The sequence below is a fragment of the Solanum pennellii genome, chromosome 8 (assembly GCF_001406875.1).
Source record: "Solanum pennellii chromosome 8, SPENNV200".
NCBI lineage: Eukaryota > Viridiplantae > Streptophyta > Magnoliopsida > Solanales > Solanaceae > Solanum > Solanum pennellii.
This window is the reverse complement of record NC_028644.1, coordinates 66539422-66561222: the sequence shown is the minus strand read 5'-3', so window position 1 is coordinate 66561222 and position 21801 is coordinate 66539422. Positions and strand designations below refer to the sequence as shown.

The 21801-nt window shown below is 27.9% G+C and overlaps 2 protein-coding genes across 3 annotated transcripts in view; both read right to left on the bottom strand.

Annotated features, from left to right (window-relative positions):
- Positions 1–761, bottom strand: part of LOC107028592 (E3 ubiquitin-protein ligase HOS1) — a 9527-nt gene extending 8766 nt beyond the window's left edge. Inside the window, exon 1 of the mRNA XM_015229721.2 lies at positions 444–761. Within this exon, the coding sequence (XP_015085207.1) occupies positions 444–560 (117 nt within the window). The 5' untranslated portion in view covers positions 561–761. The remainder of the gene's footprint in view (positions 1–443) is intronic.
- A 2492-nt stretch (positions 762–3253) lies between these two features.
- Positions 3254–4757, bottom strand: LOC107027132. 2 transcript variants are annotated; one of them, XM_015228306.2, is made up of 4 exons: positions 3955–4757; positions 3807–3872; positions 3658–3708; positions 3254–3563 (listed from the first exon to the last, which is right to left on the bottom strand). In XM_015228306.2, the coding sequence occupies exons 1-3, from the start codon at positions 4543–4545 to the stop codon at positions 3703–3705; spliced, it is 663 nt and encodes a 220-aa protein (XP_015083792.1). In that variant the 5' UTR covers positions 4546–4757; the 3' UTR covers positions 3254–3563; positions 3658–3702. The 2 variants fall into 2 exon arrangements, with proteins under 2 accessions (XP_015083792.1, XP_027774584.1); XM_027918783.1 differs by having other exon boundaries at positions 3658–3702.
- Between the last annotated feature and the right edge of the window lie 17044 nt (positions 4758–21801).

Here is a 21801-nt window from a genome sequence, read left to right as displayed (position 1 = left end):
CCCCCCCCCCCCCCCCCCCCCCAAAAAAAAAAAAACTTTCTCCTTACTTCAGTATTCCTAATTTTAACTATACATACAGCAAAAACATTAGGAACATCTTAATCTCAAACTAGTTAGGGTCAGCGACAGGAATCATCTATATCCATTCAATTCTAATTGGATTCATGTCATCACAGTACTCAACAACTAGCCTTACAAAACATAAACTAGATTCCTCTAAAACCAGAAGTTCTCTAAATCAAACAACATCCAGTGTAACAGGGAAGTCCACACTTCCCAACCACATCTATTACTATAGCACATTTCAACATAAAAAGAATGAAAACAATCTAAATTAAGCTATATAAGCAGAAAAAACGAAGCAAGCAGAACATAGATTTAGCTTAACTAGTGAAACTAAAGGTGAGAGCTGTAAATAAAAATGAGGTGTGTGAATACTGTACCTGTACACGGCGACAAGTGTAGTTCGGAGGGCAAGGTGGAGGAGAAGACCGGAGACCGGAACCGCCGGTAACAGAGTGATGAAGTAGTGAGGATTCGTCGAATCTCCTTCTCTCCATTAGTTGAGAAATTTCTTTAGCCCAAACCTAATGGCCGTTGTACACAAGTGAGATTTCGAAGCGTAACTTACAGAGTTTCAGCGCAACGCCGCCGTTGTTGCCGGTGACGGGAGGAGGAGAAGGGTAGAGAGGGAGGGTTTTTGAAACACTTTTCAAGTGTGACTTCGGTTTTTTTTTTCCTCCTTCCGCTTCCTGTTTTTACTTCTTTTTTAATTTTAATCTTTTTTTTCACACTTTTTCGGCTCCATGAGGTAATGACAATCTTGGCATAAAAAATTATTCAAATAATTCTCCCAAAAAACACATCATATTTTATTTGTGAACACCTAATATTTTGTGTATTCAATTATCCAGAATAATCTTTTTATTAGCATTTTTCATATTTTATTCATGTTAAATAAAATTAGCACTATATATGGTTAGTTTTTCAATGTTTGCCTAAATCTTAATATTGTTTATTCGTTATTTAGTTATTATTTGTCTTATTGATGTGGGAGAATATCTTAATGCGTTGTTTGTCATTTTATTATACAGTATTTTGTAAGATAAAGTGAAATACGAGCACTAGTAATGCATGATTTAAAACAAAAAAAATAATTAAAATAACTCTAAACAATTTATAAAAATAGAACACATCTTTAAAATTATATTGTATAAAAAATTTTACTCGTGTAATTATCTCTACTTTACTTATGTGTTAGAATCTCAACCTAATTTATTAGTCAATTTTAAGTAGTAACTAATTATAATAAACTTTAAAAAATTTAAAACCTCTTTTGTAAATACTACTTTATAGTGACAAGTTGTATGTTAATTGTTAATTTAATGCAACTTTTTAAACTGAGATAAGACAATATGAGCAAATTTATTTAAACAAAGCTTTATAGAGTTTAGAGTCGAAAAAATCACTTGTCCTAACTAAAACGTATAAGGGGACACGTTTTTTTTTATTTAACCAAAATGACAAATCACTTTGGGAAATTTCATAGCAAATAATAGATGTAAAACTCTAGAGCAAAAATTGATGAACTTCGTTGACACACTTGATCAACTATCATTTAAAGTGACAACTAATCTTTGAAATCAACTTTAGAATGAATTTATTTATAAAATTACCGTATAACTTATGTTGTGATTAGTTAAGATTGTAGTGTTATTTTTATCTCATATTGAAAGTGGAATAACAACCCCAAAATAACTGATTACTAATTTTTTCTTAAAGCTTAGGTTACTCAAAGGGAAACTAGCTACCGATGACTTATTACTATCAAACTTGGTCAATGGAGCCTAAGATATTATTGTTATACAGAAGAAGTCAATGAAATTATTTTTAAAAAAAAAATGAGATGAGATTTTCTTTTGATCAAGTGTATTCTGTTAATCGTTATTACTATTTTTTTTTTTTGTTCTTTTTTTGTTAATCGTTTATACTCTTATAGTAGTATATATTGAAAAAGAAAAAGAAATATCAGTATACACTGCGTACATCCTAACCTTTCCGACCCCATTTATAGGAGGATTACACTGGATATGTTGTTGTTAGAGTACAACTAAAGGTCCCCAAAGTAAGTCAAGATATATCTTCAATGAAAGGTCAAGAGAACATACCTCTCTTACCAAGGCAGGTGAGATGTAACCAAAGATTAAATGAAAGATATAAAGTGGCATAAACTTTCTATGTTTTCCAAGAGGTTCAAAACTACCATTTCTGTCCCTCTATAACCAACAATGAACTGCCTAATTGAGGGCAAAAAGAATGCTGATATAGTATGTGCATCCAGCAGACTCAACTTGCTTCGATAACTCAGTCCTCCATTAAGTTTTTTTTGAAGCTCCCTTGAAATGCAATGATAGTCTGGTGAAATACAACGATAGTAAACGGATACTTTGTTCATGTGAGCAAGGACCTACGCACATACATAGATGTTCTTTGTATTCCTTTCCTGGTCTTGCCTCTCTTCTAACAGAATCCAATATGTTCTATAAACAATATTGGTATGCTAGAGAACATACATGCAAGCTTTTATTCAAGTGTGACCGACAATATGTTATCCGATAAATCAATATACACTAAGTTGGGAAAAAGAAATTCAATTCTTTCCAAGTCACATAAGCATGATGTACTTAATTTCAGTAACCATAAGGAGATGGAGCAAACGAAACACAGAAATCAAGGATGAGGAAGTGCTTAAAACCATAGATCAACCAGAGACTCTAACGCACATTTTCTGCACTTCATCGTCAAGTGTAAGACAGTCCGAAAGTAAAGTTTAATACACCCCACCATATATTGTCAGATGCATTAAGACTGAAAATATATGGCTAAATTTAACTCCCTTTCGAGAACATCTAGCAATCAATTGACCAAATACTGCACTCGACAATCTATAAACAAATATATATAACTTCTTGATTTCTATGACTTCTGTATAGTTGCATCATATGATTGCCAAAGAACTTTATAACAAGAGCAAAAACAGTATGGATATACATTCTTTTGAGGACAAGAGACGTCACAAGGCAACATGAACATGTTATCTTTTTGACAAAAGATTATATACCTGCCCTTCTTGTGCAGTATCCAAAAGTGAAAAATTTACCAAGCATAAGATAGTTACCGACTCAAGAAGGTATCCTCGAGTCTTATCATGACTCATAGAAATCAAGTAACATGTACAGAAAACACATAAATAGTTCAACCTTTGTCATGTTCACCTCCATTGACATTCATGGAACTGCAACCAGTTCGCGAAAATAACAAAATCTATTCATCCATATCTCAAGTTCCATTCTTTACATATATTAGGTTACCATTGCAACCAAACTCTTTCCAAATATATGCATATGCTACTAATTAAAACAAAACTAGATATAATTCCAAGATACTATCCTATTCCCTTTATGTAATTCAATACATTATACCTCCTACAGTCGAGGCATGAATGCAGCCGTCCTCAAAGCTCTAAGCTTTCCCCCATTTGTGTTCCTCAATCCTTGCAAAATCTGCAAAACCATCAATAATTCTAAAACACTCAATTCCAAAAATTACGAAACAATTAAGGATCAACATGGAGTTATAGAACCATATATAACACACCTTCTCCACAGTAGCGAAAATTTGGATACACCAGCTATATCATATCTACTTCTGCAACAAATATATGATTCTTAATCCTATCTTTAACTTATATAAAGCAGATTAACATCATATAAAACACGAACACACAACGCGAATCGAGCTTATACCGTAGTATCATTGACTCTGAATGAATCAGCAGTGACGCCTACTAAATACAACCCAGGGAAAACATTCTGTAAACATATTAAGCAGAATATAAGAACAAACAGAGAAAGCATAAAACAAACATAAAGATGCTGAAGTCATTTTACATACATCGAGCTGTTTCTGAATTGTCTTGGATCGTTTTTTGGGTCTTCTAGCGGGTCTTGACCCGGTCATAGAATACACATCTTCTTCAATCTCTTCCCTTGACAGTGAGATCCATAATTTCTTCTTCCCCTTTTTACCCGACCCGACTCCATTTCCATCCGCGTTATCTTTCAACCTCTGCGACCTCTGCATATGATTACTGCTTTCAACTCGCATTTCAACGTTCTTCAACGACGTCGTCTCAACCTTCGTAACACCCCTTCTTGGCCTTAGATTCCATAACTTCACCTCCCCTTCTTCACAACCCACTTCTTCTTCTTCTTCTTCTTCTTTAACCTCTTTTTCATGCTCGTCTCCTCCTTGTAAAGACGAAAACCCATTAGGGTCTGCCTCTGCCTCCGATCGCGGTTGAACCTTCTCAGTGTCAGACCCACCGTCCACGTCGGCGGTTTGGGTTGGGTTATCTCCATTAGACGGCGGAGAATCACGGCGGCGGAAACGGTGGTTAGCATTTGTGTTACTTTTGTTACCCCACTTCAATTGGGGTAGAGAGAAATAGTGCAGAGGCTGAGACTTGACCGGTGCTGTTGCCATTACAAAACAGAGGACTGATAAAAACACCCTTTTGGCTCAAATATATGACGAAAACAAGAAGAAAAGGTACTGTGTATAGAAGAATTATGGGGTTTCTGGAGAAGAGAAATGACGACGACGGCGCCGGTGGTAAACAAGAGAGGTTTTTTGTAGGAGAAATGGTTGCCTTGTTATTGTGGGCACTGTGAAATGGAATGAAGAAGCAAGTTAAAAGGGATTATATATGTGATGTAAAAGGGATGGGAGATATAGTATATACGTATAAAATGTGCATTATGTAACCATAGGGTGGGTGGTTAAACTATTTATTTCGTGACTCAATTTACGTGATAGTGTTTGAATGATAAAAAATAAAATATAATAAATTATTTTTAAAAGAGAATATTTTAAAATTTTGTGACTTAAAATAAAAATGTATAGTTACAAATTGGTATATAAAGAGTTAAATGAAATATTTGAAGTTATAATATTACTAAATATAAAAAGATATTATTTTCTTTGTCTCAATTTATGTGATATAATTTGAATTTTAAGAACTAAGCAATTATCTAATTTTGATCCTAAATTCGTACTTGAAGTCTTTTTTAAAAGCTATATAAAAAATAAATAATTGATAATTAATAGTTCACGATATGTAAAAGATACAGAGGTGTATGCACGAGGGAGGTCATTGAGTTCACGCGACATGCGTCCCTCATGAAATCATACGGAGTAGAGTTAATATTTTAAACGTTTTTGTTAAGTATAGTTGTGTGAACACATAATCAAATAATCGTATAATGCAATGATAATTATGTGCCCCTCCTATAAGAGTAGAAATTTAAATTTTATATCTATCTTGCAGAGTATTGTTTTTCTTTCTAAAATTAGGTAAATAAATTTAATATTTTAATTGATTTCAATTTTATTAACTTAAATGTTAGACGGGTTAAATCTACCTTTTCAAAATAGTGCAATAACATTCTGAAATTCCATATACACTTTTAAATATATATATAACTAAATTTAAAACTTAAAAGGCGTTATATATTATATAAATTGAGACAAATAAAATATTTTTAAAAAAAAATTAATTATAAAAAATATAGCACATAAATTGACTGCTCTAAGAGCTTCTTGCACTCGTTTATCAAAAAGAAAGAAAAAAAAATCTAATTTAATTAATTAAAGAGAAAGAAAGATTTAACTCTATAGAAGAATTAATGTGGGAGATTCAAACATTGTGAATTACTATCGGGTGAGTTTATCATCCATAAACTTACACGTATTGAGTATTTTTTTTATATTGTTTATTGTTTAATTATGATAAAATATATTATATATTTTGGGTAAACACACAAATTAATTGGAGTTCCTTTTCGGGACAAAATTAAAAAAATGGAGTTTCTTTGGGCAATTATTAATCTATAGCTATCCTTGGACGTCTTCTGGCTTGAGTGAAGAGAACTGAAAATATTGAATTTCTAATTAGGGTGTGCATTCGATTTTTCAGTTTTAAAAAAATTGAAATTTAATTCGAATCAAATAAACATGATTTAGTTTTAGTTTTTCTCTTTTTGATTTGATTATTCAGTTATTCAAATAATTAAAATATAATCAAAGTGTGTGTATATATGTACTTTCTAATAATCAAAATAATAATATTAAATCTCTTAAATATACTTTTTAATAATTACAAGTAAAACGCAAGACACAATACTTAAAAGTATTAATTATAGATGTCCAAACATAAATATAAACTAAAACATAATGAAAGACAATAACGGATAAAAGTGGTTTATATATTATTTCGATTTTTTCTATTTTTATTTTTCTAAATCAGAAACTAAACAAAAAAAAACAATCCAAATTAAAATTTTATTTTATTTTTCGGTTTAATTCAAATAGTGCACACCACTACTCTCAACTTATTATATATATATATATATATATATATGTTCTTTCATCAAATTTTACAAGAAAAGCTAACTTAAAGTGTGTAAAAATTATTTTATAAGATGTGTCTTGACTCGATTATAGCGCACGACATTGAATCGAGAGGAGAGATAGATTTTATACTACCATATCTATTATCACAATCGGCCTTCTATTGATTGTTAATTTTACCTCAAAAATTAACTTAAAGAAAAATATTCGTCAAATTACTTGGTATGAATTATCCTGAAGCTCTTTCGAGACTCAAAGTGTAATGAAGTCCGAATAACAATATTTTGATAAAGAAATTAATTTATATTTCAACAACAATATTATATAAAAGTTATTTTTTAAAAAGTTTGAAGAAGGTAAAATGTATCGGATCTTATTCATATCATAAAGGCAAAGAAGTTGTTTTTAATAGACCTTCGACATAAGGAAAACATTTCAAAGCAATTTGTAAAAAAATACAAAATGGAACAGCAGCAACAACAACAACAATATGATCTTGTCAACCTCCCACATCTTGCATCCCCTTTACATATTAAAATCATTCCAACCTCGCTTCCGCATCTTGTCTACTACGAAGGTCATTTCTATTTTATCTTGAATGCTTTTATCCTAATTTTATTTTTCCTAATATACTGTATACACATATTTATTTTAACATCCTCAATTTTATAATTTTCATCTTCTGAACAAAAAAATTTCTTAATCAATTAACATTCTACTCTATACGACATAATTAATCAAGCAAACACAACATAAAACTCACCTTCAAGTTTTAATGAAATATTCTTATCATACAAAACTCAAATACAAACGTCCATTTCATCTAATCCACACCAATACTAGAAATACCCTCTTCTTCTGACCTAATTCCATTAGGCTCTGGCCATTTCCCAAAAAAAAAAAAAAAGATAAAACAAAAAAAAAATACTCTTGTAAACTTTTGATGCCAACGTGGAGATTGCCTGCATGGTGCTCTTTTGGACTTACTTCTATTCAACAAGTTTACTAGGATACAAGTTCCACATTAATTTCGATATAATACTTCCTCCGTTTTTTTTTAAAAGTGACTTGATTTGACTTGACGCAAAATTTTAAAAAATAAAGAAAACTTTTGATTTTATAGTCCTAAATTAAAGTTATGTCAAATGTACTAAATTATCCTTCAATTTTGTGGCTTTAAACATGTCAAGTAGCAAACTAAAATTAAAATATTACCAAAAAAGGAAAAAGATCATTCTTTTTTAAACAGACTTAAAAAATTAGATTTTTCTTTTTAAAACGAAGGAAGTATATAAATATATCATTTTAACTCGATCTTAATAAATATTTATATCATTCAGCTTTTAATAGGTATAATTTGATGTGTAAATTTATATAAAATTAAATAAATAAATATATTTATACTATATGACATGATATACGTAAAATAATATAAATATTGCACATAAAATATCTAGTAAGTAGTATATATATGTCTATTTATTCTCCCTGTATAAATTTAACTACTTATTTATAGATGTCTATAATTTGATGAAATAAAATTGAATTAAAATATATATTTATATATTATACCTAAAAATACGTAATTCTTTGTTATATCTTGGTTTTGGATTCATATGAAGACATGATGCCTAGTAAGTCAGCCGATATAATAGGAAGGCAATAAGAAGAAGAAAAAATCAAAAGGTTTATAATTAGCCCACAGATTGCATTACCTTTCTGTATTTCACAGAAATTAACAAAATTCAATCTTATTAAGAAACAAAAATAAATAAAATATATAATTTACTTATATCATTTTATTTAATAAATGTTTTCTAAAAAATAACATTATTATAAAGATAAAGTATAAAAGTATCATTGAAAAAGTAATATTTATTTTTGTCTTTCGTTTCGTTGCAATGAAGATACTTATTTTAAGATAATTTAATTTATTAAGATGATATTTATTTTGAGACGAAGGAAGGTTAAGGTTTGTTATTTTGGTAGATGTACATGAATATCGTATTTTAGATTGATGACACTTGTTCAATCTGTAAAGCGAATTTAGAAATTTTGAAAAAGCCGATTTCAAGAGGAGATGCTTCATACAGGTGTCGAAAGGCTACACATTTCAAGAGTTAAATAAGACTTTAAAATAGACATAACTAATATGAGTACATTGAACTAGCTTTTTCAGTTATAGAAGTTCTACGTGAAATCTCTAGAAGATGTTGATGCAATATGTGGTGCATGTATTTTTGAAAGCACCTTCTCTCTTCTTGTTCAGGGTCCTGTAGAATCGCTAAATGGATTGAATTGACTAGTCCAGTTAAATCATTCCACTCACACGACTAGTGTCCAGAACTATTGGTACCTGATTCTGTCAGTTTGACGTTTTTGCAAGCACAAATCATAACTCAATGGGGCAATTCAAGAAAGAAAACAAAGACAGTTGAGTACATCTTAAGGTCAGACTAATAGTATAATTGTATGATTGAAAATTGATGTTCATACTACCCGGTGCTTTCATGTCGGACTGATGTCTCAATCAACTGCTTCAATCAATGTTAAGTTTCTGTATATATAGTAATTGCTCATACTTTCTTGTATTGAGTTATCTTCATATTGTTTATGTAATGCTCTTTCCGTTAAACAATAGTTATCTATATTGGCGTTGTACATTTTATTTTTTATTTTTTGATTTTATTAAATTAAATGTTTTGTGAAATATGTGAAATGATAAATATTAGTATTTGATAATAAGAGTATATTAAACACAAACAATAAATTATTTTTTAATGTTCTAAACTGAACAAATATTGTTGGATAACTATTTTTAATATGATGAAAAATTGTCCTTACATATCAAATGTATGATTATCAGCCTTTTTGGATTGATTTAAAAGTTCGCCAAATCTTCTTTAAGTTAGTTTTTATTTCTAAAAGTGTTTGACAAATATAAAGAATAACTTAAAATAAGTTACGAAACCTTTGACAAAGTAAAAAATAATTTAAAATAAGTTAGAAATCAAAAATACGTCTCTTCCTACTTTTTATTTTGTGACTTAAAAATTATTTTAATTTATTTTTTTATTTTTAACTTAAAAACAACTTTTTTTAAAGTCAATTCAAACGGACTCTTACATCATTTCAAACGCTAAAAATTATAAAATGTTATGAAAAAATTCTATTCACTTAATCATTACTACCATTAATGTAGTGTATTTATAACTTCTCTTTCCTTGTGCCGGTTTTTTTTTTTTTTTAATATAATTTCGTTGTCATTTTCCATGTGCATAATTTTTATATTTTTATTAGAATCCAATAAAAGTCCTCTTAGATCATATTTCCTCCGTCAAAGTAATACTCGTTCATTCTATAAAATTATGAATTATTTTAAAGTGGTTAGTTTATAATCTAATTTTATCGTTAATTATATTTATTGTATTTAAAATATAGTATAATAAAAATTATTTTTATAATGATAGTTTTTTAAGAAGTATGCGAAGTCAATAATAGATAAATATTATTAGTTTACTTTTACTTGTCACACTTTAACTTGATATACTATTAAAAATATAATTATTAGTACTTTATCAAACTAAACTTGGTAATTGATATATTAAAAAATAAATATTTAATACGAAAGGTAAGACATGAAAAAATTATTATCGAAGAAGATATTTAATTTCTTTATTTATTTGACCGATCAATTACTTGCATATAGTTATAAATTGATAAAAAAAACCACTAAGGTTTAATAATTATTCTTTGATTACTTGTTGATAAGTCTTAATTTGACCGGTCGATACACGTTTTATAAATTAGATGAATAAACAAAACCTTAGTCCATCTATGAAAAGTCAAAATGTCTGCAATTTTTTAGTTTCTCTCTATAAATATAATATTAAATCTCTAAATTCCCCCCAAAAAATAATCAAGTAGTTAGACAACGATTTAGGTTATGTGTAATAAATTTATATTATTTTATTAGTGTATTTCCTTCCGGTTATAACAAGTTATTTAGCATGTTTTGTATGTTATTTGTCCTGTGTGAGGGTAAATCACTTTCTTCGTATTTAAGAGGGCTCAAATCCGAGATTTATTGGTTAAGCATTAAGAAATACATATTACTCTATCACGATTCTTGTTGATTTGTATGTTATTTATCTATTATTACAGCAACACATTGTTTGTAATAATTCTTAAAGTGATCTTATAATATACCAAATTCTTTATATATTTACGTATAGAAGTTAAACTCTGACGTAAGTAGAGCCCGAGAAAAAACAAGATGTGGCACAAATATCATCTTAAAGAGAAAGAATAAGAAAGAACTCCCGCATTGACATTCTAACCTTTTTGAGAAAATTTTTGGTCTTTTATGTTTTAGAATAGGTTTTAAATAGTCATTTATGTATCTACTTAACAGATTCAGTCCTTTAATTTAGTTATTTAACACTTTTAATCGATAAACGCAATGTGAAAGACACTGCAACATAGTTTCAATGATGTAAAAGATATGTCAATAGCTAGCCAACTTTATTTTCTAACGAGACGAAGGCATGACGTGAAAATTAAACAATATAATATAGATATTTGAAATTTGTCTGACCCTTTAAATGTCACCATCTCTAAAGCTTAACATTTATTCATTTGAGAAAGTATAAAACCTTGTAGCCTAGTGGCTGGGGACCTCCCTTTTAGCCATCAAGGCAAAGGGCCTCATATTAGCCCCACAGAATTTAGGAAGAAATGGACATGATACTCAATTTTCTAAAATATAATATTTAGAAATTATATAACGTTTGGTCGTAATTGAATGTGATTTTATAAATAGGAGAAAAGTTATCTTTAATTAAAATGCGAATTTTAAGATTTTAATTATGGTATTCAAAATTGTCCTAGTTTAAATACCATTAAAACTATCACAATTTAAATTTTCCTACTTTGTTTCAATTGTTTGTCTGGTTTGACTTGCTACTAATTTTAAGAAATTGAAGAAGAATTTAAAATTTTGTTATTTTAAATTAAACATAAGTAATTGTATCATAATGTCCTTCGGTCTATTAGTCTAAAAATGTCAAAGAATTACCAAGAAATAGAAAGAATATTCATTTTAAAACTGACTAAAAAGAAAAGTAACACTAACAAATTCAAATTTTAATTTCGCAACATTATTGTATGATATTTTCAGCTGCATTTCAAATATTGGTTATTATCAGAATATTTAGTCCAAAAAGTGGTTAGCCTATTAAACTTGCGAAATTTTTGGCTTGTCATGGGCCGTTGCCACTTGTAAATGGGCCATTGGGCAAGTGTAATTGTGTGTACATACATGTCTATTATCTCCAGAGTGTCATCTAACACATAAAATAAAAAATAATTGAAAAAATTACATGAATACACAAACTTAACATATAATAATCTCTAAAATTTATATATTTAAATAAATTACAAAAAGCCTCCTCTCGGATACATTCCTATTCTCTCGCGGACACATTCTTATTCCTTGTCAGATATATCTCTTCCATTGAGTAATATATCGTTCACAATCCATGAGCTATCTATCCACAAATATTCTGATTTATCCGAAATCCTATAATTTTAGGAATTTTTTCATTTGAAAAACAATAGAAATATAAGGTTATTAGTTATTAACACTATGAAATTTATGTATTCATTTGGACAGTTGTTCGCTGTTAGAACTCGTTAATTAATTCAATCCCTTGTATATTATTCATGATCACATATCTTTACTCTTTTTCCGTTGATTAGATGGAAATTATCGCACAACAACTTAAAGTCTAATTCGAAAATCTCTCTTTTATCTTCACAAAACTTCTTCTGTCCTTCTCATAGTCTTGACTTGACCTTATCCTACTGTCAACCCAAAGAGTGTGACTCATAACTAATATAACTTAGTTAGAGAATTGTAAATATATATATATATATTATATTTGTAGGAAAATATTATTTAAATAATGTATTCAGTAGTTCGATCAGTATTAAACGTCATTGATATATAGTAACAAAAAACTACCTCATGTGCTTATTTTTTATATTATAATATATAGAAATATTAATATGTATTTTTATGATAGGCATACAAGATGCACATATCTATGTATCGAAAAATTTTAGTAGTGAGCAGTGAGCACCCTCTCAATGGAGACAGTAATAAATATTTGACATTTATATAATATATATATGTTTGTATGTGCTGGTTCACTCATACGTATATAATATAAGCTTCGTATATTTATATACGTATAACATGCATACACATACATCTAGCTTCTGTTTTGGAAACACATACATTTAAAATTTGATATTTATTCGCTCGATTTCAATTAGGATTAGTCGATTCGACATTATAAGCTCACGAATACAATATATTTTGTTGAGTTTTAAAAGAAAATGTTGCTATATTTGTTTATTTGCTTAAAAAATTATTGCAAAAACGAACACCAATAGCCCTATTTGTGAAATCTTTTTACTTGATAGCTCCACTATATAAGAGTTGTTTGCCAGGTTCTTTAGGTGTACATTCTGTAGAAGTCAACTTGTTCTGGATAGATTCGATCGGGTATTCATAAAATATAGCAAAAGAATTAATAAACTAAAAATAATATACCTCGCTAAACTACGACCCAAAAGTTTTGCCTCAAAGGCATGAATTTGGTCTGGACCATGGTAAAATGCCTGGCCTGTCTTATTGGGCCCATTATCAAGCCCAAATTTTCTTTTCTATTTTTTTCTTCTCCTTCCAAAATTTTTTTGCATAAAGGTCATTAAAAAAAAAAAGAAATTCTCATATTTATGATTTAAGAAAAACATTTGAGATACATATACAGATAAACTAGAAATTTAATAATGATAATCCTTTTTAAATCTTAACCTAACAATGTTTGGCACCTAGAAAAACAATGAAAATTATTTTTAAGTAAGAACCACAAGACCTTTTTTTTATTTGTACCAAAAAGATTAATTAGTGGATATAATTTATTTGACGGCAGACCTACTAAACTATATATACTTGTAGATAAAAAAAAAATTCAATCAACTCAAGTACTACTTCTTTTATTTTAATTATATACATAGACCTCTTCAAGTAAATTACAATTTTTAACTCTTCAAATATTGACAAGAGAATCATCTATCAATCAATATTATTGTCCAAAACTATTCTGATTGTCACAACCAAAATTTATAACCAATTAGCATAGTTTGGTTTTATTGTAACGTAATCACATGTGGTTGCTAGCTAAAGATGTTAAAAAGGTGAAAAAAGAGTTTTTGATTGCTATGAATTACGCTAATAATGAAAAAATTATGTATATTGTCGGTATATATAAGATAAACTATTATGTATATTGGTCAATCAATTGAATAATTGAAAAAAATCTCAATTTTAGAACCATATATAAGATTTTCATTTCATACGACTCTTCAGTTACATACATAATGAGAATAATACAAGAAATTGAAAAAGAATTCAACGATAAAATATTCTCATTTTTGAACTAATATTAATATGAATAGACACTAGTGCATGATTTACAAGAACTATCTAGCTCAATCCTAAAATAATTGCATCAATATCTTTTAGTGGTTGATATAAGTTTCAAACTAATTAATCAACTTGTCATATGAAATGATGTGTTAGAAATTAAGTGGAGAAAGAAGATGCTCATGTTAATGGAAGCACCATTGCTAATTTTTTGCAAACATAGGATAAAAAATGCAATCTTTTATCTCCAACATTATCTCAAAGTATTATTGGACACCTTGTCATACTCATACTACCAATTTTTGTATCATACTCCAAAAATTTGAAGATGATTCTAAATTAATGTTTCAATAATTTTTTCCATGGAATATATTTACAGTATATGACCCTAAATTTACTTGATTCATTAGGGGGAAAAAGAAATTTTGATATATAAAGCATTTTGTATTTAGGCATAGTTAGAAAAAGGATTTTGTGATCTTGAGGATATGATATAGAATTATAGGTCGTTTATTCAAACACAAATATTCGTAACTAACTTTATGACTTAAAATCATAATTTATAGATCACAAAAAAATAACTTTACTGTTCTTCTAACAATCTTTTCAAAAATTAACTTATTGGTAATGAAGCAAATATAGAGAACCAATGGTATAATCATCAAAGCATGGATTGATAAAAAAGATATAACCTTTTTATTGCAAATCAACTATCTGATATCACTATGCTAATTTAAACATAACATATAGTAATGAGAATATTATTAATCAAGATGGGACATTGACTACCCTTTAGTCTGAATGGTGCTAAATTCCTTAATCAGAGATCTCGAGTTCGAATTTAAAATAGGAAAAAAAATAATATAAGGAACACTTTTCCTCTGAGGCCCTACATGACATGACATGAATCTAAATTAGTCGAACTTTTATATAGTTATTGGATATTATATGAAAAAAAATATCACAATGTTTGAACAATCATATCACTTCCTTTTTTCTTCTTTTTCTTCATTGTGGAACATGGTTCATTTTTTTACGTGAGAGTGATAACTTCAATGTCTCTCTCAAAAGAAGAAATTAAAACAGTAAAGTAAAATCATTATTAATTAAACATAGATTTAATCACTCAAATTATGTTTCACTAACTTTATGTAACAAGGAACAGCCCATGATTTGAAAGTCGAAATAAAGCATTTGTTACTTAAGGCCCACTTTACGAGTAATTTCAAAAGTTGACTCTTTTCTATATTTGCTCCATTTATTTTTATTTATCAGATTATATTAAATATTCACTTTTACTTTTACAAATTTAAAAGATCATGTGATAATATGTCATTTATCTATATTTTACCCTCTTATTGTTACATGCTATACGTTTTCCAAACATATAAATGAGTTACAATAATAATTAAGAATGATATAATACGTCGATATTAAATATGAACGAGTAAACATAGATGATTGAAGTATATTATAGTTGCAAAATTAATTCAGGCGTGCGTGTAAAAAAGCAGAAATTTAGTGGGTGAATTACACATAAAGTGAGACAAAATTGCCTTTGAGTGAATGAAAGAGGTTATCTTTAATTTGTTATATAAAAGATGGTTACCATTAAAAGGATCAATTTTCTAGATTAAAGGCTTTCTTTTAATCTTCTTTCAAACTTCATCATGAACTTTACTTGAAGTGATGTCTATGATATAATTAGATGAATTATAAAGATAGGAGGATAAAGTAACTATTATAAGGTATGGTAAGGATAAATAAAATCATAAATAATAATTAAAGATAAAATGAGGATAAAATATTCAATTAATGTGATGACATCAAATCAATCGTTATTCACTACAAAAACAATGTGAATTACATCGGGATATTCCAGGGGATTAGTATGAGAAATCGAAAGAAACTTACTTTCATGCAAATTTTCATACTAAATCTTAGGAAAACCCAATGTAATTCACAGTTTTCTTGTAGTGATTAACTATATATTTAAACGATACGATAAAATAAAATTTAACTAACAATCAAAATAAATATTATATTTAAACTAACGATATAACTGATAACAACCCCTAAACAAGGTGTAAATTCATTAGTATTTGGCCTATTACATAGAGATGCCAATTCGAAAAAATCATAAATATAAGTGTAATAGACGTACTTAAAAATAATGGAGTAGAATAATAATAAAATTGTACTTAGTTGAGATAGCTTCTCATCATTTGAATCAATAATATAATTAGGTAAAAAGTATATAATCCCATAATCTTTCAAATTAATATTAAATGATACAACCATGATGGGTGCTTCAATAATTAATCACTCACATTATTGTTTTCTTACCAAATAATTATTTGCCAACCCAAACATGCTCCCTTTGAAATTCCTTCTCCCTTTTGTTATCCCTAAATTACCCTCACAATTTAACAATAATTAACATGTACTACTCAGAAATAAACAAGGGTAAACTTGGAACTTTACAAGGCTGCATATATTCTCCGTACACATCCACACGTGCAACCCAACTTTTTTAATTAATTATCAAGAAACTAAACAGTGTAATTAACTGAAATAATTAGGGAATTTGTAACGGTTAATCACATGGGCCAGATAAGGTTATCACATGGGCCAGATATGTAAGGCCCACAAACCTCACTATTTCTGGGCAATTGTTTCACATGCACCATTGCACGTGTGGGAATCCCCTTGATTAACGGTTAATGATTGCATTTAATCTTGATTAACGGTTGTGATGAAATCCTTACTATTGTTCCACGTAGGAGAATAAATAGATAATAGGTAATTATCGATAAGAGCCATGTCAGAGTGGTAAGTATTCATTCGATTTTTAATCAGAGTTCTCGCATTTGAGTTTCCTTAGGTATTTAGTTGTCTTTTTTACGAAGCATTTCACACAAATTCAAATTTAGTCAGACTCTAATAAAAATATCAAACATCAGATAAAAAGTCAAATGATATATGATGATTTTATGATTAAGATTTGATGCTCATATTAAAACTCGATTGGATTTAAATTTACGAAAAAAAGTTTAGAGGGTAGTGGTGCTGACCGTTGACTGGATCGAGCAGAAACAAAAGGGTGTTTGACTAAAAGTAGTGCACGTGTGGTACAGGCATGTTGTTGCTGTACTTTGGCTGTTGAATGGGAATGATGGTGTGCCACGTAAGAATCACATGAACTTGCTTAATTATATATCTTCAATTTGATATTTTAAATATCGAATGAATTCGAGTTTTGAAATTTATAATTTTTAATAAAAAAATTCAAGTTAATAATTTATCGTAAGATCAAAGCAAACAAAAATATAAAGAAAGACAAGAGAATAAAGTATAGATCAATTTCCTTTTTTTGTTATATGTGTTTGAGTTTGTACAATATAAAATTTTATTTCTTTATTTTGGGAAAAGGTTACGAAGGAGTCAAAGTTAATATCATAATAGTGAGAAGTAGTAGGAGATTTATTTTTAAATGAAAATTTTAGTAATTTTTGTGAAGATCTTTGACCGAATACAAAATTTTAGAACATTACGTCATTAGCTAGCTTTAATTTGATAATTTTCTGATCATCAAAAAATATTCAAAAGCTCTATAAATTATACTGTGAAACTAACATTTACATGATGGAATATTTCAAAGTATAAGAAACTTATATAGTATGCTTATCTTCAACGTTCGATACAAATAAATATTTATTGAATACATTCGTAATAACATATAAGTTTCACTCAACCAGACATTTGGTTGCAAATACAAGTACTGCGGAGTATACCTTATCAAATATTTCGTTTCTCATAATACAAAAAAATACATTAATTTTAAATTAGTTTCAAACATTTATTTACTTTTTATCATTGAATGTGGTTTAATTAGTTATACATCAATTATATATTGTTCGTCTTAATTCAAGTATTATTATTCTTGGTAGTATCATGATACTAATAATTATCAAACTATGTATATATAATCATAATTACTACTAATCATGTATTGTAATCAAAGTTCCGACATTATTATGAGCTTCATATCATTTTAATGGTTTTATGTCTTGTGAGTATATTTTTTAAAATTAATTTGTATATATATATATATATATTTCCTGGAAATGTTGAAAACTCAATAAAGGTAAGCCAGTTGAGATTATTTTATAATTATCATGGAATAGTACATATAATGGAGTCGTTGCCAACTTACAATAACTAAAAAATTACATATTTGTTAATTAATTAAAGAATTCATCTATGCTATACACATGAAAATATGGAATAAAGTTACTAATCAGAAATTGTCTGTCTAAATCATGCTATTGTCGGAAAATAAATCCTATAAATTTGTTTCACAGCTCATCATTTTCTTGTAGTTCATTAATATTTTTATTTTAAAATTAAACTCGTTAAAAACATCAAATTGTAATAATTAAATATAAAACTCTTTAATATTATAAAGGTGACCTAGAAATTAGTAGACACACGTTCTATAGCAATAAGCAATTTACAAACATGCATGCGATACTTTAGCCGATAAAAAAGGTACTACTATTACTAAATGAGTAAATGAAGTTACCATTAATTTTATTATTTTTATGGCTATTATATCAACTTTTTTATATTAGGTTAAATGTTGGTTAGATAAAAATTTCATCATATTTTAAGAAGATTAAGATAATAGAAATAAGGACGCATAGGTGATTGTATGGACATATTAAAAAAGATAAAAGTAAAGATATATGTACGGGATAAAATAGTAATCATTTTAATGATAAATAAGATGCGGGAAGCGAATTCAAATTATTTCGATATATAAAGAGAAGAATAAATATCTAAGTGAGGAATTGTGAGAGGTCGAAAATGATAGGTTAAAGAAAGGTAAAGTTTGACCGGAAAAAAAAAATAGGAATATGTGATTAGACTTATTGAAAATAATAGCCCTATGCTTTAAAGATAGTTAATAGTAATACTCATATACATTTCACTTTTTTCAGATTCAACTCGTAAAACTTTGCTGATTCTGTAATTATTTATTTTGTTTAATCTTTGATCATTGCTTCTTATATATTTTTTCTTATTTATAATGTTAGCAAATTATTGATTTTATGAACAAGTTGATGATTGTGTGATTTAGCTACCCTAAGCATCAAATCTTGCAATTTTAACAACTTGACTCTCAATTAGTTATATTAATTAAAGCTCCTCTACCTACGATTCTCTTTGAAGAGATTGCACATGATTAAGTATTAGCGAAAGAATAATAAACAAACACAGCTAATCAAGATTCAAGTACTTAACGTTGAAAAATATAATATTTGAAAAGCTAATTAATTTTTTATGCAAAACAAAACACGATCAAATGATTATTTTTCTTTTCTTTTAAGTTAAATTTTTTAACAGTCACATCCCACATTAAAATTTTATCTAGAAATCTGCTTTCGATAAATCTTCATATAAAATAATATAATTTTCAATTATTATTTTTTACAATTACCCTATAAATATTTATGAAAGGCCTGTCATAATTAGTAGCAATATAAAATTTATTTCACTTTTCTTCCCATTAAAGCAGTGGATTCAACATTATTGCTACATATTCATGAATATTCCCAATGCATTGTTTGTAAGATAAATCAAATAAATTAAAATATTACACACAGCAGAAACAATGTATATAAAAAACTAATGATTATCACCAGTGGTATATTTTGTGCCATTGAATAGATCAATCTTCTCACAAACTTAGAAATTAAAATAAAGGTATTATCACCAGTGGTATATTTTGATAGTTGACGTTTATTTAAAACAATTTATATTAATCGTGGCGGAAATAAAAATTTTATTAAGGGTGTCTAAGAATAATGATATAATTGTTAAAATAAAATAAAAATAAAAATATTGTGCTATCACTAAAAAAAGTTCAAATTGCGGAGGTTAAGATTACATGTTGCGGCAGTCAATAACCCCCACAATTTGTTTTTACGACAGTTGCAAAACGCCCCTACAATTGGATTTGCCATAATTAAATCGCTGAAGCTTTTCACCAACCCCTTATACCATTAGCAAAGGGTTAACACGGTTAATAACCCCCACAAGTTGATTAGAAATTGCAGGGGTTACTTAAACATCCGTAATTAGATGCTATTTACGAGAGTTATATTTACCTCTGTAATTTAAGGGGTTTTTGGTAGTGTATTTGAGCTTCGAACTTGAAACTCCTTCATTCACAAATGGATACCCACTATCACCGTGCCATAACTTTTATAAGGGTCTCCAACTTTAAATATAGATTCTGACACGTATACACATATATATATATAACGTAATTTTTTAATAAATATGTCTAATTTAACACCCTGGGGTGACTATAGCTTATATACGTATGATATAGGAATAAAGTCTAAATAACTATACATTCTATAAAATCTATTTTTATAAATTATACTGAATATATTATTGTTTTTCGAGTTATAAAAAACAGAAGAAGGAGAAATCAATGATTGGATGGGAAGAAGAGTGGGTCAAGTTCACGTGGAGATCACATGGAGAAGGAGCCTCGTACGGACCCCAGAAATGGGAAGGTGATGATGATAATAATGATTCATGAACTAAACGAAGAGGGATTGTCGGAAAGAAGATCTATTATTGGTCTTTGTGTTAACACGTGGGGACAACTACAACCCCACCATTTCCGACATCTTGTCGCCACTAATTAATTAATTAATCATACCATCAATAATATATTCAAAAATAAATGTTTAATAAAGTCATTTTATACTTGTTATTTCCTCTATCTACAAATATTTGACAGGTACATTAAAAATATATACGCAAAAATTAATTGTCAATTTAAACAATTAAAAAGTAATTAATTATATAGACTTTTCATATTTTTAATGTAATAGGGTTATATTAATCAAATTACACATTATATTAAATTTTTCTTGAGAGAATATATCTCACCTTACTCTATAAATAATTATAGACGGAGAGAATATTAATGTATTTTATGTTTTACCTCTGTTTCTTAATTTAAAATAAGTGAATTATTAAGTTTTTTCTGACAAGAGTACTAAATAATGGATTGTTCAAATTTTAAAAAGTTATTAATTTTTTTTTTATTTTTGTCTCTCATTTATATTTTTATTTATAATTAGAAGAAAGATAATAGTTTATATTTATGTTTTTTCTTTCAATAAATATGTCTTCCTTTTTTAACAATTACTTAATTCTAAGATTATGAAATTAAGAAAATGTGTATACATTTACATATGTTTTAAAGTTTTTTCTTTTAAAAGAAATAAAATGTGTTTAAAATCCAAAAGTATAAATAGTAATGTTTACTTTGTACATTTTTTAGAAGAAAAGAATCTATAAGATGGTGTAGGCAATAATTGTTTTTGCAATATGATTTATTTTTCCCAATAATAGTATGATTTGGCTGGATTTTTGTTGACTATTATTTTGGCCCCACGTCTCTAATTGCTAATTAGGGTTTTGCTAACTTTGTGAGTTGTTATCATCCCATTTTTAATTAACTCGATATTAGACTCATATAATAAACTGTCCATACTTAGAAGTATCACCATTATTGTCCTTTATAATTATTTTAATATGTAGTAAAAAGAGGGTGATCAATGAATTGTCTCTGTGAGATAATTATTATAAAATGCGTATAGGCTTTGCTAGATTAATTAGCTAATACTAATAATTAGGTGTCCACGAGTTGGTAGTTTTTATTGTATGAAGTGTATAATATATTAATTTATAGGAATCATAGTGTCATAATTAAATTAAATACTTAAATAATGCGTAGAGCTATAAAA

Coding starts and splice junctions, on each gene's coding strand:
- LOC107027132 (XM_015228306.2), bottom strand. CDS start 4,545: ATGGCAACAGCACCGGTCAAGTCTCAGCCTCTGCACTATTTCTCTCTA. Junction 3,873..3,954: donor CAATTCAGAAACAGCTCGAT/GTATGTAAAATG, acceptor ATATGTTTACAG/AATGTTTTCCCTGGGTTGTA.